A 14,322-nucleotide genomic window follows, 5' to 3' on the forward strand; every position below is an offset into this window, starting at 1 on the left:
TCATCTTCTCCACATTTTGTGGAAGCAACCTCCTACGCCTTTCGCTGACAAGGTTCCCGGCTGCACTAAACACTCTTTCGGAGTACACACTGGAGGGGGGGGCAACTCAGGTAAAATAGAGCCAGTTTGTACAGGGGCCTCCAAATTGCCTCTTTTTCCTGCCAGTACAGGTACGGACTGTCTGACATGCCTACTTGGATGCTGTCACCGATGTAATCCTCCACCATTTTGTCAATGGTGACAGTATCATATGCAGTGACAGTAGACATGTCAGAAATTGTTGCCAGGTCCTTCAGTCCGGACCAGATGTCCAAACTTGGTCCTGCCTGCCCTGCATCACCGCCAGCGGGTTGCTTAGGATACCTACGTTTTTTCCTGGCAGCCCCAGTTGCGCTTCAGCTGACAGTGTTTTCACCAGCAGGTCTTTGCACCTCTGCAGGCTTGTGTCGGCCGGAAAGAGAGACACCACATAGGCTTTAAACCTAGGATCGAGCATGGTGGCCAAAATGTAGTGGTCTGATTTCAACAGATTGACCACCCTGGAATCCTGGCAAAGCGAATGAAGGGCTTCATCCACAAGTCCCACATGCCGAGCGGAATCGCTCCGTCTTAGCTCCTCCTTCACTTTCTCCAGCTGCTTCTGCAAAAGCCTGATGAGGGGAATGATCTGACTCAAGCTGGAAGTGTCTGAACTGACTTCACGTGTGGCAAGTTCGAAGGGCTGGAGAACCTTGCACAACACAGAAATCATTCTCCACTGTGCTTGAGTCAGGTGCATACCCCCTCCTTTGCCTATGTCATAGGTGGATGTATAGGCTTGAATGGCCTTTTGCTGCTCCTCCATCCTCTGAAGCATATAGAGGGTTGAGTTCCACCGCGTCACAACCTCTTGCTTCAGGTGATGGCGGGGCAGGTTCAAGAGTGTTTGCTGGCGCTCCAGTCTTCGGCACGCAGTCGCTGAATGGCGAAAGTGGCCAGAAATTTTTCGGGCCACCCAAAGCGTCTCCTGCACGCCCCTGTCGCTTTTCAGAAAAAATTGTGCACCACCAAGTTTATTGTGTGAGCAAAACATGGGACGTGCTGGAATTTGCCAAGATGTAATGCCCGCACAATATTTGTGGCGTTGTCAGATATCACAAATCCCCAGGAGAGTCTAAGTGGGGTAAGCCACTGGGCAATGATTTCCCTCAGTTTCTCTAAGAGGTTGTCGGCGGTGTGCCTCTTACTGAAACCGGTGATACACAGCGTAGCCTGCCTTGGAACGAGCAGGTGTTTCTGAGATGCTGCTACTGGTGACGCTGCTGTTGTTGCTGCATAAGGTGATACATCTACCCAGTGGGCTGTCACAGTCATATAGTCCTTAGTCTGCCCTGTTCCACTTGTCCACATGTCCGTGGTTAAGTGGACATTGGGTACAACCGCATTTTTCAGGACACTGAGGGCACTTTTTCTGACGTTTCTGTACAGTCTCGGTATCGCCTGCCTAGTGAAGTGGAATCTAGACGGGATTTGGAACCGGGGACACACTACCTCCATCAATTGTCTAAATCCCACTGCACTAAGGTACCGTATAAGGGAGGATGTTCCTAGGTGGTTAACGTCCCTACCCCTACTTATTTCACCTTTACATATGGTACATATGGCAAGACAGTTGTTGTCCGGATTTGGATAGAAATATTGCCAGACCAAAGAGGTGGAATGTTTGGTCTTCTGCCCAGGCATGACCGTGATGGGCTTTTTCATCCCACGGACAACAACTGTCTCCCCCGGAGCCTGATTTAAACAAACCACATCACCATCAGAATCCTCCTCGCCAACTTCCTCCTCAGTGCCAGCTACACCAGTATCCTCATCCTGTTGTACTTCAACAGTGACATCTTCAATTTGCATATCAGCAAGTGGACTGTGGGTGCTCCTTTCAGCACTTGCAGGAGGCGTGCAAATGGTGGAAAGAGCCACCTCTTCCCGTCCAGTGCTGGGAAGGTCAGGCATTGCAACCGCCACCACACTTGGACTCTCCTTGGGGATTTGTGATATCTTCTTAGAACGCACAGTTCTTCGCTGTGCTTTTGCCAGCTTAACTCGTTTGATTTTTTAGCGGGAGGAGGGCTTTCATCGTCATGTGAAGCTGAACCACTAGTCATGAACATAGGGAAAGATCTTAGCCGTTCCTTGCCACTCCGTGTCGTAAATGGCATATTGGCAAGTTTACGTTTCTCTTCAGATGATTTAAATGTTTTTTTCAAGGTCATTTTCCTGAACTTTGTCATTTGGGATTGCATGTGTCCTCTACTATGACATTGGGCATCGGCCTTGGCAGACGACGTTGATGGCATGTTATCGTCTATGTCATGACTAGTGGCAGCAGCTTCAGCACTAGGAGGAAGTGGTTCTTGATCTTTCCCTATTTTATTTTTATCGGAGAAAGTTTGGTCCTCCATTTATGTTATATTGATATATACGTGCGGCTAAGGCGTACACAAACACAGAAAATATTTTTTTTATTTTTGTTGGAGACTAGTGCACTTTGTGGGTTACACCACCCTTTAAGAAATGAGCCAGCCGGCCCTTTACTTATGGGACACAGGCGCACGCTTGGCGCTGCTCCTTTGTTGATGCACGTGCAGCCACAGTGCACACAATTCACAAACACAGAAAATATTTTTTTATTTTGTTTGGAGTGCCCTTTGGGGGTTACAGCACCCTTTAACGGACAAGCCAGCCGGCCCTTTACTTATGGGACACAGGCACACGCTTGGCGCTGCTCCTTTGTTGATGCACGTGCAGCCACAGTGCACACAATTCACAAACACAGAAAATTTTTTTTTATTTTGTTTGGAGTGCCCTTTGGGGGTTACAGCACCCTTTAGCGGTCAATATAGCCGGCCCTTTATTTATGGGACACAGGCGCACGCTTGGCACTACTTTGTTGATGCACGTGCGGCTACTGCGCACACAATTCACAAACACAGAAAATATTTTTTTATTTTGTTTGGCTTGTACTTTGGGGGTTACAGCACCCTTTAACTGTCAAGCCAGCCGGCCCTGTACTTATGACACAGGCGCACACTTGGCACAACTTTGTTGATGCACGTGCGGCTACTGCACACACAATTCACAAACACAGAAAATATTTTTTTATTTTTGTTGGAGACTAGTGCACTTTGTGGGTTACACCACCCTTTAAAAAATGAGCCAGCCGGCCCTTTACTTATGGGACACAGGCGCATGCTTGGCGCTGCTCCTTTGTTGATGCACGTGCAGCCACAGTGCACACAATTCACAAACACAGAAAATATTTTTTTATTTTGTTTGGAGTGCCCTTTGGGGGTTTCAGCACCCTTTAACGGACAAGCCAGCCGGCCCTTTACTTATGGGACACAGGCGCATGCTTGGCGCTGCTCCTTTGTTGATGCACGTGCAGCCACAGTGCACACAATTCACAAACACAGAAAATATTTTTTTATTTTGTTTGGAGTGCCCTTTGGGGGTTTCAGCACCCTTTAACGGACAAGCCAGCCGGCCCTTTACTTATGGGACACAGGCGCACGCTTGGCGCTGCTCCTTTGTTGATGCACATGCAGCCACAGTGCACACAATTCACAAACACAGAAAATATATATATTTTTTTGTTTGGAGTGTACTTTGGGGGTTACAGCACCCTTTAACGGTCAAGCCAGCCGGCCCTTTACTTATGACACAGGCGCACGCTTGGCACTACTTTGTTGATGCACGTGCGGCTACTGCGCACACAATTCACAAACACAGAAAATATTTTTTTATTTTGTTTGGAGTGTACTTTGGGGGTTACAGCACCCTTTAACTGTCAAGCCAGCCGGCCCTTTACTTATGACACAGGTGCACGCTTGGCACTACTTTGTTGATGCACGTGCGGCTACTGCGCACACAATTCACAAACACAGAAAATAATTTTTTATTTTTGTTGGAGACTAGTGCACTTTGTGGGTTACACCACCCTTTAAGAAATGAGCCAGCCGGCCCTTTACTTATGGGACACAGGCGCATGCTTGGCGCTGCTCCTTTGTTGATGCACGTGCAGCCACAGTGCACACAATTCACAAACACAGGAAATATTTTTTTATTTTGTTTGGAGTGCCCTTTGGGGGTTACAGCACCCTTTAACGGACAAGCCAGCCGGCCCTTTACTTATGGGACACAGGCACACGCTTGGCGCTGCTCCTTTGTTGATGCATGTGCAGCCACAGTGCACACAATTCACAAACACAGAAAATATATATATTTTTTTTGTTTGGAGTGTACTTTGGGGGTTACAGCACCCTTTAACGGTCAAGCCAGCCGGCCCTTTACTTATGACACAGGCGCACGCTTGGCACTACTTTGTTGATGCACGTGCGGCTACTGCGCACACAATTCACAAACACAGAAAATATTTTTTTATTTTGTTTGGAGTGTACTTTGGGGGTTACAGCACCCTTTAACGGTCAAGCCTGCCGGCCCTTTACTTATGACACAGGTGCACGCTTGGCACTACTTTGTTGATGCACGTGCGGCTACTGCGCACACAATTCACAAACACAGAAAATAATTTTTTATTTTTGTTGGAGACTAGTGCACTTTGTGGGTTACACCACCCTTTAAAAAATGAGCCAGCCGGCCCTTTACTTATGGGACACAGGCGCATGCTTGGCGCTGCTCCTTTGTTGATGCACGTGCAGCCACAGTGCACACAATTCACAAACACAGAAAATATTTTTTTATTTTGTTTGGAGTGCCCTTTGGGGGTTACAGCGCCCTTTAACGGACAAGCCAGCCGGCCCTTTACTGATGGGACACAGGCGCACGCTTGGCGCTGCTCCTTTGTTGATGCACGTGCAGCCACAGTGCACACAATTCACAAACACAGAAAATATATATTTTTTTTTTGCACTTGGGGGGAGCACCCCTGATGGACAGAGCACCCCCTGGACAACACTACAGCACCCCTTTAGGACTGGGACACTGCACAGGACTTTGGACAACTGACTGCACAACACAGTCCAGCCAGCCCCTATGGACTTTGAAGGAGTGGACACAGCCCCTATGGATAACAGCAGCACAGCGCAGCACAACACTGCACTACACTACACTACACAGCCCAGCCAGCCCTAACTCCCACCCTCCCTCTTCACTGTCCACAGCCGAGTGAGAAAATGGCGCCGACGCGGGTACCTTTATATAGGATCCAAAACCCGCGAGACCCGGAAGGCGGGATGATGACGTTTTGCCTCGATTTCAGATCCGAGTCAGGCGGGAAAAGTCGAGCCTGACTCGGATCGGCCTCGGAACGGGGGGGTTCAGATTTGAGAAATCCAAACCCTCTCACCCACAATTCCAAGATGTCTACAATAAACAATCGGCAGAGTCATTTCACCTCATAGGTACTGGGATTGTCCCATCGACTTGCTGCCAGACAAGACTCCTCCTAGGGGGTGTATATACCCACTTTCATTACAGAAACTCAGGCCATGTCAGATTATATAATGAAACATGTACATGCAAAGTGGTGTCCGTACCATTTCTGGGTTCTATCATCTCTGACACTGGGTTACAAATAGATCCAGCTAAGGTTCAAGCCATTATCAGTTGACATTCGCCCACCACCCTGAAGGTGGTTCATTAGAGGTTACTCTACTCTCGCCGCTCCTATTACTGCGCTCATTCGCAAAGCCTCAGACCCAGCTCATTGGTTGGAAAAGGCTCAGTTAGACTTTCACCTACTCAAACAAGCCTTTATCACTGCACCTGTTCTCAATCAACCCGTCACTACTATATCATTCTTCCTGCAGGTAGATGCTTCCTCAGTCGGGGTAGGGGTAGTCCTGCCCAATGAGCTGAGGATGGTCAGCTTCACCCATGTGGATCGTTTTAACAAAAATTTCTGCCTGCAGAGATCAACTACTCCTTAGGTGATAATAAGCTACTTGTAATGAAATTAGCCTTACAAGAATGGAGACATCTTCTGGAAGGGGCCTATTTTCTGGTTTTCAACTTCACTGATCATAAGAGCTTACTATACTTGAAATCTGCTTAGTGCTTAATTCTCGTCAATAGGTAAATTGTATAGATCATATAACTTTATTAATACCCTAGTAAAGTTTTTTTTTTTTTACATATTTCTAGATTCTGGTTCTAGGAATACAGCATACAAGGCATCCCTGTGACCAGCATGCAATACACAAATCATAAGTGACCACCTTACAACAAACTGAACTAACAGTGACTGTCTTGCAATACACAGAGCATCTTCATGTCCTCCTTATAATACACAAGGCATCCCCGTGACCTCTTTACAATACCCAGGGAATTCCAGTGGTCACTATACAGTACATAGAGCCTCACTGTGATGATATTACAATACATACGTAGAGCATCCCAGTGACTGCCTTATAATACACAGTGCATCGATATGTCCTCCTTACAATACACAAAATATCTTCATGTCCTCTTTACATATCCAAGGCATTCCAGTGACCACTATACAGTACAAAGAGGATCACAGTGACCGCCAGACAATACACAGATCATACCAGAGACCTACATACCAGTGACTGCTATACAGTACCCCTTCACATCACTGTGGGGTCGTGCCCAGCACTCACTGAGATGCTGGGCTGCCCCCAAGCTCTCCCTGTAGGGTGAACAGCATGCGTAGTTTGCGCAAGGCATCAATTCACCCGGCAATGATTGTTTCAATGCAAATCCCCCCTCCCTGCGGGACACTGCGGCCTGCAGGTGGGGACGGCACCCGGTAGGCTGATTCGGCAGGACGCCGCCATAAGGGCAGACACAATTTGAAATTTTAAATTGGGCATGGCGCAGCACCACGCTAAAACTGCCTTAATGCTACACTTGGTGCAATTAATATGTATGGAAACGGGTGTATTTACGTTTCTGTCCAACTCTACATAGGCCGTAGTTCCGTCGACATGCCCACACGGAGCTTTACCTGTGTAACAACGTCATGCCCCAGTTACGCCTCTTCTGTCGCATGTGGAGATGTTATTGTAATGTGTGTGACTCTGCTGATTTCCAGAGCTTGCTCAGAGGAATTAGACCCAAGATACTCTCCGCTAGCAGGCATATGTTCATCTAGGCCCTCTATTACTATTGTTTTACCCGAAAATTATCTTTTACATGTCTTGTATGACCATATTTTTTAGTAGTCCTGTCTGTTCTATCTAACCTTATATAATCAATGGTAATGATGTATCCTTATGTAACACTCTCTCTGTGGAACCAATTAATGTATCTCAAATAATTAACATGGACACTTCCGAGGCCAGGGACCTGTCCTCCCTACTCATTCTTCCTGTGATTACGGTGTGAGTCAGTGCCTGTGCATGCATAGAACAGATCAACACATAAAGGGAAACTAAAAGGAAAACACACCTTGTTTAAACTGGACCATAGCCCAAATCTTAATATAAATCTACTCTCAGTTGTAATCCTAGCGCCTGTTTAAGTAGAAACTATGTTTTTGCATTGGCTATTTTGAAGACTGTAAAAATATAAAACCCTTCGCTCCATTAGAAAAAAAAGCTAATGTAGTAGTTGTGTTCATTTAATAACTTTCATGTTATTATCCCCCATTTTTGGGGGATATCCGCAAATAATTACTATCTCTACATCTGTTATGCAGGGACCGCAGCAGAAATTTCCGATCCTGCTGCTGTCGCTCCATTTCCGACAGCAGCCGCAAGCCCCATAGGTTTCTATGGAGGATGCGATGCTGTTAGATTTACCAAGCTTGGGCCCCGCAACTAACTCCATCTAAAGAGGGCGTGCTGCTGTAGCCTATGGGCTACACATCGCAAATACTAGCCGAGAGAGAGTTCCTGAGGAATTTGCAATTGCGATCCTTGCTGAATCAGGCCCTGTATTTTTATACATGTGTGCCTCCCCAGCCATTGACCTCACCGCAATATGTGATTCAGTTACATTATCTTTTATTTTAAATAACACATTTCTTAGTTATACCCAAGATTTGAACCCAGCACCTCTTACATAGACAGACAGGAAGGCTTCTGTAAGTACAGTTGCTGGGGATAAAAGAAGAGGATGCTACAAGTGAGAATGATTATAAACAGAAAATTGACTGGCTCCGCCGAACAGCGCCCCCTGCCCTGTGGTGCCCTGTGCCAGGGAGAGTCTTCATCACCTATGAGGGCTGAGCATGCAGGCTTGGTAATTGACCCTGTGAGCTGGCTAACCAATCATATAGTCACAGCTAACGCTGCTGCAACACACAAAGGGACAGGAGCGGGTAGCCTGTGACACAGACCTGCTGGCAATTGATGACAAAGTGCAGGCCTCCTAGAGTCCAGGATAACTGATCAGTTATGCATGGACATGGCTGCGCTAGTCTTATGGCATGCGGGGTCTATTTACTAAGCTGTGTTAGGAGATAAAGTGAACGATGATAAGGTACCAGCCAATCAGGTCCTAACTGCCATTTTTCAAACACAGCCTGTGACATGACAGTTAGGAGCAGATTGGCTGATACCTTATCACCGTTCACTTTATCTCCTAACAGAGCTTAGTAAATAGACCCCGTAGAAACTATACATAGACATGTAAATATTTGTGCCATGTCTGTGTATGGCATTATCCTGCCATGTGTGGGTTGTGGGAGGCAAATGTACTGAATAGATATTGCTGTACTTTTTGAAAAAAGTAATCGTTACAAAGTGTATGTACATAAGCATTGAGAAAGTTCCCTGGTGGGGGGTTATTGTGTTATCATGCATTAATAGTAAAGTACTGACTGTAATAGTTCATTTGTTCATTACTATTTTACAGGTGTATATGTTTTCACAACAAGTGCGAACTTGCAAATTGGTTAATGAAGGGTTTTAGGGGAAGAATGCGAAATTATAGCTGTAAATAAATGTGTGATAACATTAGCTACTGTATGTATACGACCACCTCTCTGTTTTTAAAGTGTGTGTATATGTATGTATGTATATATGTGTGTGTGTATATATAAAATCAAATTAGTGACCTATGCACTATATGTGTAGTTTGTATGTTCTCCACCTCTTTGCGTGTTTCCTCTAGGTGCTCTGGTTTCCTTCCGCACTCCAAAAACATACTGGTAGGTTAATTGGCTTCGGACTAAACTTAATCCATAGTGTATGTGTGTTTGTGCACATGTGGTAGGGAATTTAGATTGTAAACTCTACTGGGAAAGGGACTGCTGTGAATTATTCATGTTCTCTGTAAAGCACCCCGTAATATGTGCGCTATATAAATGTTAATAAGTAATGTGACAAGTGGGTTACCACTGCTTCTTGCAGAGAAATCACTAATTTCTCATGCGGTCCCTTTAATTGTATTTGATCATGTTCCTATAGTATATTATGGGGACAGTGGTCTGTGGGCAGAATATAAAATTGCTATAAGTTATACTTATAGCAGTGTTTGAAGCAAACAGATGGTATTATTGCTTGCTTTTACAATGGCGTGCAGGGTCTGCTTGAGATGTTCTGTTTGCACTGAGCTTGTGGGAACTTATCAGGTGGCCATGCCTAGTATGGAGATGTGGGGAAATGTTTACGAGCTCCCCATGAGGAGGCAGCCTGGTCAGCACTGCAGGGGGGGCTGGGGCTCGGCGGAGGTGGGCAGGTCCAGGGGTAGGGCTCGGCGGAGGAGGGTGGTCTGGGGGTGTGATGATGTAATCACGTCATCGTAGCTCCGCCCCTGCTGTGCAATGCCTAGATTACCGGCATTGTGGAACAGGGGGCGGAGCCACAATGACGCGATTCATCCACAATTGTGTCATCAGCCACCTGTGTTGCCCACTTCACTGGGGAAGTGGGCGGCCGTGGCGCCAGTCCCCAGGAGACTTGTCCACCTATCCAGGTGTGCAGATGTTCTAGTTCCTTTGTATTTTTTTAAGTATGATATTGGGCCTGATTCAGGACCGCAGGAAATGCAGATGTTCACGTACTTTATCAATTTTTTCCAACTCTGCGTGAGTGAAATTTTTGGAAACTCCAACGGCTCATGCTACACAGAAATGTTATGGAAAAGTGTTGTGGGTTCCTGGGCGGTGACTGGAATGTGGCTAGAAATGCGCACAAATATGTTCTGTTCAGTAGGTGTGTTATGGGAGTGCTGCGGGCAGTTATGGAGTGTCGCGGGCATGTCAGTTCAAGTGGCTGCGTTCCCACACGCAAAGTTATAGGAGGCCATTGTCCGATGGAAAAGCTATACCTGCCATAGGACTGTGACCAATGGTGGCGTATAAGATTGCACCAATCAGTAGAGCAGCGTGCCTTGAGTGGGTGTCTCAGACCTTGCATATTCGGCCAAACGGATCTGCACAGGGGAAAGAGTTTGCAGCAGCATTTGCATAAAGTTCCAGGCGGGCGAGCGCCAATAGACGCAAATGCTTTTGCATGAGACTCATATTCCGCCCCATTGTGTGTTATACATTGGGGACCTTCACTTGATCAAAGACACAGATGAAATCTATGTTGTACCTCAGTTTCATCACACATACATTTTAATTCGACACACAAATTGCTCAAATCTATGAAAAACAGCCACAGTTTCGAGCAAATTGTTTGTGTGACCAGCTTTGTACTGGCCTTACTCTGTGCCATGTAGCCTGTCCCCTGTCTGTAGTGTGATCTTGCCTCTGTCTTGTGTTTTAATATTCTGCTCCTGGTTTTGACCTAGGCCATACTGTGCAATTAGTCTCTTACAGCCAGGTAATCGTTCAAGTTCCAGGTCTTCAATGAGGAAGTTGATATAACTTCAGGGAAAACATGGTTACTTGGCAGAGTAGCCCCTTTGGGTTGCAGAGATTCCAGACCATTTTTACAATAGTGACCTGACACAACTCTTGTTTGAATTATAGTGTTAACATTTATTTGGCTTTTGTTTTTAGACTTTTTCAAGTTATGGCGTTCCCAGGAGTAACCATGCACCAGCGTCAACAAAGCCAAGGTTTGCTTTCGACAACCAGGGCTATGAAGGTAGCCTTGACAACCTTAGCCACTTCTCCTCTGACTTGAAGTCCATCGTGGTGGGAATAGTGGGAATGACTTGTCAGTCGTGTGTTCAGTCCATTGAAGGAAGGATCTCCAAAATACCAAGCATCGTTAGCATAAAGGTGTATTTGGACCGAGGCAATGCCATAGTATACTTCATTCCTACAGAAATATCCCCTCAGAAGATTTGTGAGGAAATAGAAGACATGGGCTTTGATACAAACCTACAAGAGTATGAAGAGACTTCAACAATTACAAAAGGAACACCTTATAAAGATGATCTTGTCAAGATCAGAATAGAGGGCATGACGTGTCAGTCTTGCATTAACACAATCGAAGGGAAAATTGGGAAAATTCAGGGAGTAGAAAAGATAAAGGTGTCCCTAGCCAGCCAGGAAGCTGTGATTGTGTATTATCCACACTACATTCAACCAGAAGAGCTGAGGAAACTCATAGACGATATGGGATTTGTGGCATCAATCAAAAGCAAACCAGATACATCAAAGCTTGGAACAATTGACATAGCACAGTTACAGACCATCTCTACTCCACACAAAGCCTCAAACACTGGTGGAACTGCCACGGCAGGCAACGCAGAGAAAATAACTATCTGTATAGACGGGATGCATTGTAAATCTTGTGTGAACAATATAGAAGGATCCACATCTGACCTACCTGGTGTCCAGAGTATCAAAGTTTCCCTTGAAAACAAAAATGCTGTAGTTTGTTTTTTCAAAAACATCACTGACCTGTTATTCTTAAAAAAAGCAATTGAAGAACTTCCTCCAGGAAATTTTAAGGTTACCCTTCCAGAGGGGGGAGATCTGAGCTCTGCATCAAGATCAAACTCTAGCTTGCACTTATCCCATAAAAAAAGACAACTGGCCGATACCAACAAATGCCTTATCAGTATTGGGGGAATGACCTGTGGATCTTGTGTCTCATCAATTGAAAACATGATCTCCCAAAGGAAAGGGGTACAGTCCATTTCTGTGTCATTAACCGGAGGGGTGGGAACAATTTACTATAGTCCTACTGACACGAATGCTGAAGAATTAAGAGCTGCAATAGAAGACATGGGTTTTGATGCTACACTTATTTCAGGTATGTGCATTTTATTAATTTAGCATAATTCTAACATATAATCACACTTTATACATACACAAAAGCTTAGTTATGTAGAGTTTTAGATGTCCGAGGCCGTCAAGGCAAACGTGCGTTCATTGGAGCTATTCAGAGTGGCATAGAAATAAGATGGATGGATCTCCACTTGCGGTTAAATGGGCGTAATGGAACAGACAGAATTGTGGGCTATTCAGAGGTAAGTATACACAAAGATGCGGCAGTAACTAACAGATCTTTTTTCGGCCAGGATTGGACTGGTGTAGATCCATGGTGATCATGATGATAGTTGCTTTCCAAGCGTATGTATAGAGCTGGTGCAGCCGACTATGAATATGATCAGTAGTCCATGGCACAATTTGCGTTGAATTGCATTCTTTGTGGCTCTGCCCCTTGCTTCACAATTCTGTGACACCATGCCCCCAGACCCACCTCCGCCCACCGTGCAGCCCCAACCCGCCGGTGCTGGGTTGGGGCTGCACGATCTTGATTACCTGCTTTGTAAAGCACGGGGTGGGGATACTATGATGCATCAGCCCCCCCGGAGCGCCCCCCTTTCGTTCAATAAGTGGGCACGACTGGGTGTGAGTACTTTATGTGGCAGCTAACCTAGGAGACTTGCCTTCTCTTGTGGGCGGCCAGGAGCTGCACCCAATTTTCGGGAGCCTTCCAGACGTTCCTTGGGTAGGCAAAGTATGGTCCATGGCTATTTTTAAGCACGCAATGAGTCTTGCGTAAGACTTTCAATCAGGTATCTGCATCTCGCTGTAAAAATCATTAATCTCTCTGTGGGTGTCTGTCTCCCCATACGCAACCTGAATCATAGTGGTGGAAAGATGGACTAAAAAGGACACCTTTGTGCATAGAACCTGTATCATTGGTAATCTTGACAGTAATATGTAATATATGTGTTTGTGTGCATTGCAGATTCCCTGTTACCTGTCGGCGACAACTACTCGAGCTCCACAGAACCCGAAGCAAAGAAAAATCTCTCAGATCTGACCAAGAATTTAAATCTCCGCCACGACTATATTTTAGATGTTCTCCCTAAGAAGCCTCACCCAGACATCCCTTTGAAGGACCAGACTACAGTGCAGAAATGCGTATTACAGGTCACAGGGATGACATGCGCTTCATGTGTATCCAACATTGAGAGGAACCTGAAGAAAAAAGATGGTACCTGATTTGTAATGTAAATCATGTCATTGACAGTGGACCAGCAAGTGTCACAGAATGTGTTATTATTACTATATTTAAAGAACTGTTTAATATTATTTATATTAATATACAGTATACATACTGTACATGTATATTCTGTATGTTTTTTTTTACAAATTTATAGTAAGAAATTGTTGATGTAGCCCACACCAACAAAATGTCATCCTTAGCATCCCTAATATTCATACAAATGCTGTTTTTAGTTTAGTGCAGTGTTTCCTAAACTCGGTTCTCAAAGCCCTAAACAGTTCTGATTTTAAGGATATCCAAGCTGTAGCACAGGTGACTGATTAAGTACCTCAGTCCATATTTGCCGACCTTTTGGCTGCCCCCTCCTGAAGAAGGCAGTCAGATTGGCACTGCAGACGGCGTAGCGCGGCAGGTCTGGGGGCATGATGTCACAGAATTGTGAAGCAAGACGCAGAGCCACAATTATGCAATTCAGCGCAAATTGTGTCAACAGCTGCCTGTACCATCCACTTCACTCGGCTCCAGCCTCCAGAAGACTTGTACACTTTTCCAGGCAGCTAAGAGCGCCACCTGAATTTCGGGAGCCTCCCTGTCATTCCTGGTGGGTAGGGAAGTGTGCCTCAGTCATTTGGGGAAGGGGAGGTTCACCTTGAGGGTCCGAGATTGGGAAACACTGGTTTAGTGTAGACCTTTCCATTTAAAGACACAAGGGGCTATATTTTCTAAGCGGTGGCTGTGGGTTATCCTAATTCAGCTGACCTTAATAGAAAATGTTACTTGCAATTCCCTTAGTGGAGCATTCCTATTTTAGCTGGTTGTAAAAAACTGCATTGGGGGGAGGAACTGGGCAGTCTCTCTAGTAATACTTCATGTAATAGCTTTAAAGAAAAGATCCACATAAAATGAAGACCATCTTAAAATCCCCTTACTATCATGCTTAATTTAAGTTACAAATGATGCAAAGTCTGGCAATATTATAAGTGATAAGCAGAAA

General features: G+C 45.4%; 1 protein-coding gene across 1 annotated transcript in view; it reads left to right on the forward strand.

Annotated features, from left to right (window-relative positions):
* ATP7B (ATPase copper transporting beta) overlaps positions 1-14,322 on the forward strand; it is a 119,932-nt gene that overhangs the window by 68,738 nt on the left and 36,872 nt on the right. The window contains exons 3-4 of the mRNA XM_088469233.1: positions 10,916-12,122; positions 13,068-13,316. Of these exons, the coding sequence (XP_088325359.1) occupies positions 10,916-12,122; positions 13,068-13,316 (1,456 nt within the window). The remainder of the gene's footprint in view (positions 1-10,915; positions 12,123-13,067; positions 13,317-14,322) is intronic.

This window comes from Taudactylus pleione, unplaced genomic scaffold (genome assembly GCF_031769625.1).
Source record: "Taudactylus pleione unplaced genomic scaffold, aTauple2 ptg000089l, whole genome shotgun sequence".
Classification (NCBI taxonomy): domain Eukaryota; kingdom Metazoa; phylum Chordata; class Amphibia; order Anura; family Myobatrachidae; genus Taudactylus; species Taudactylus pleione.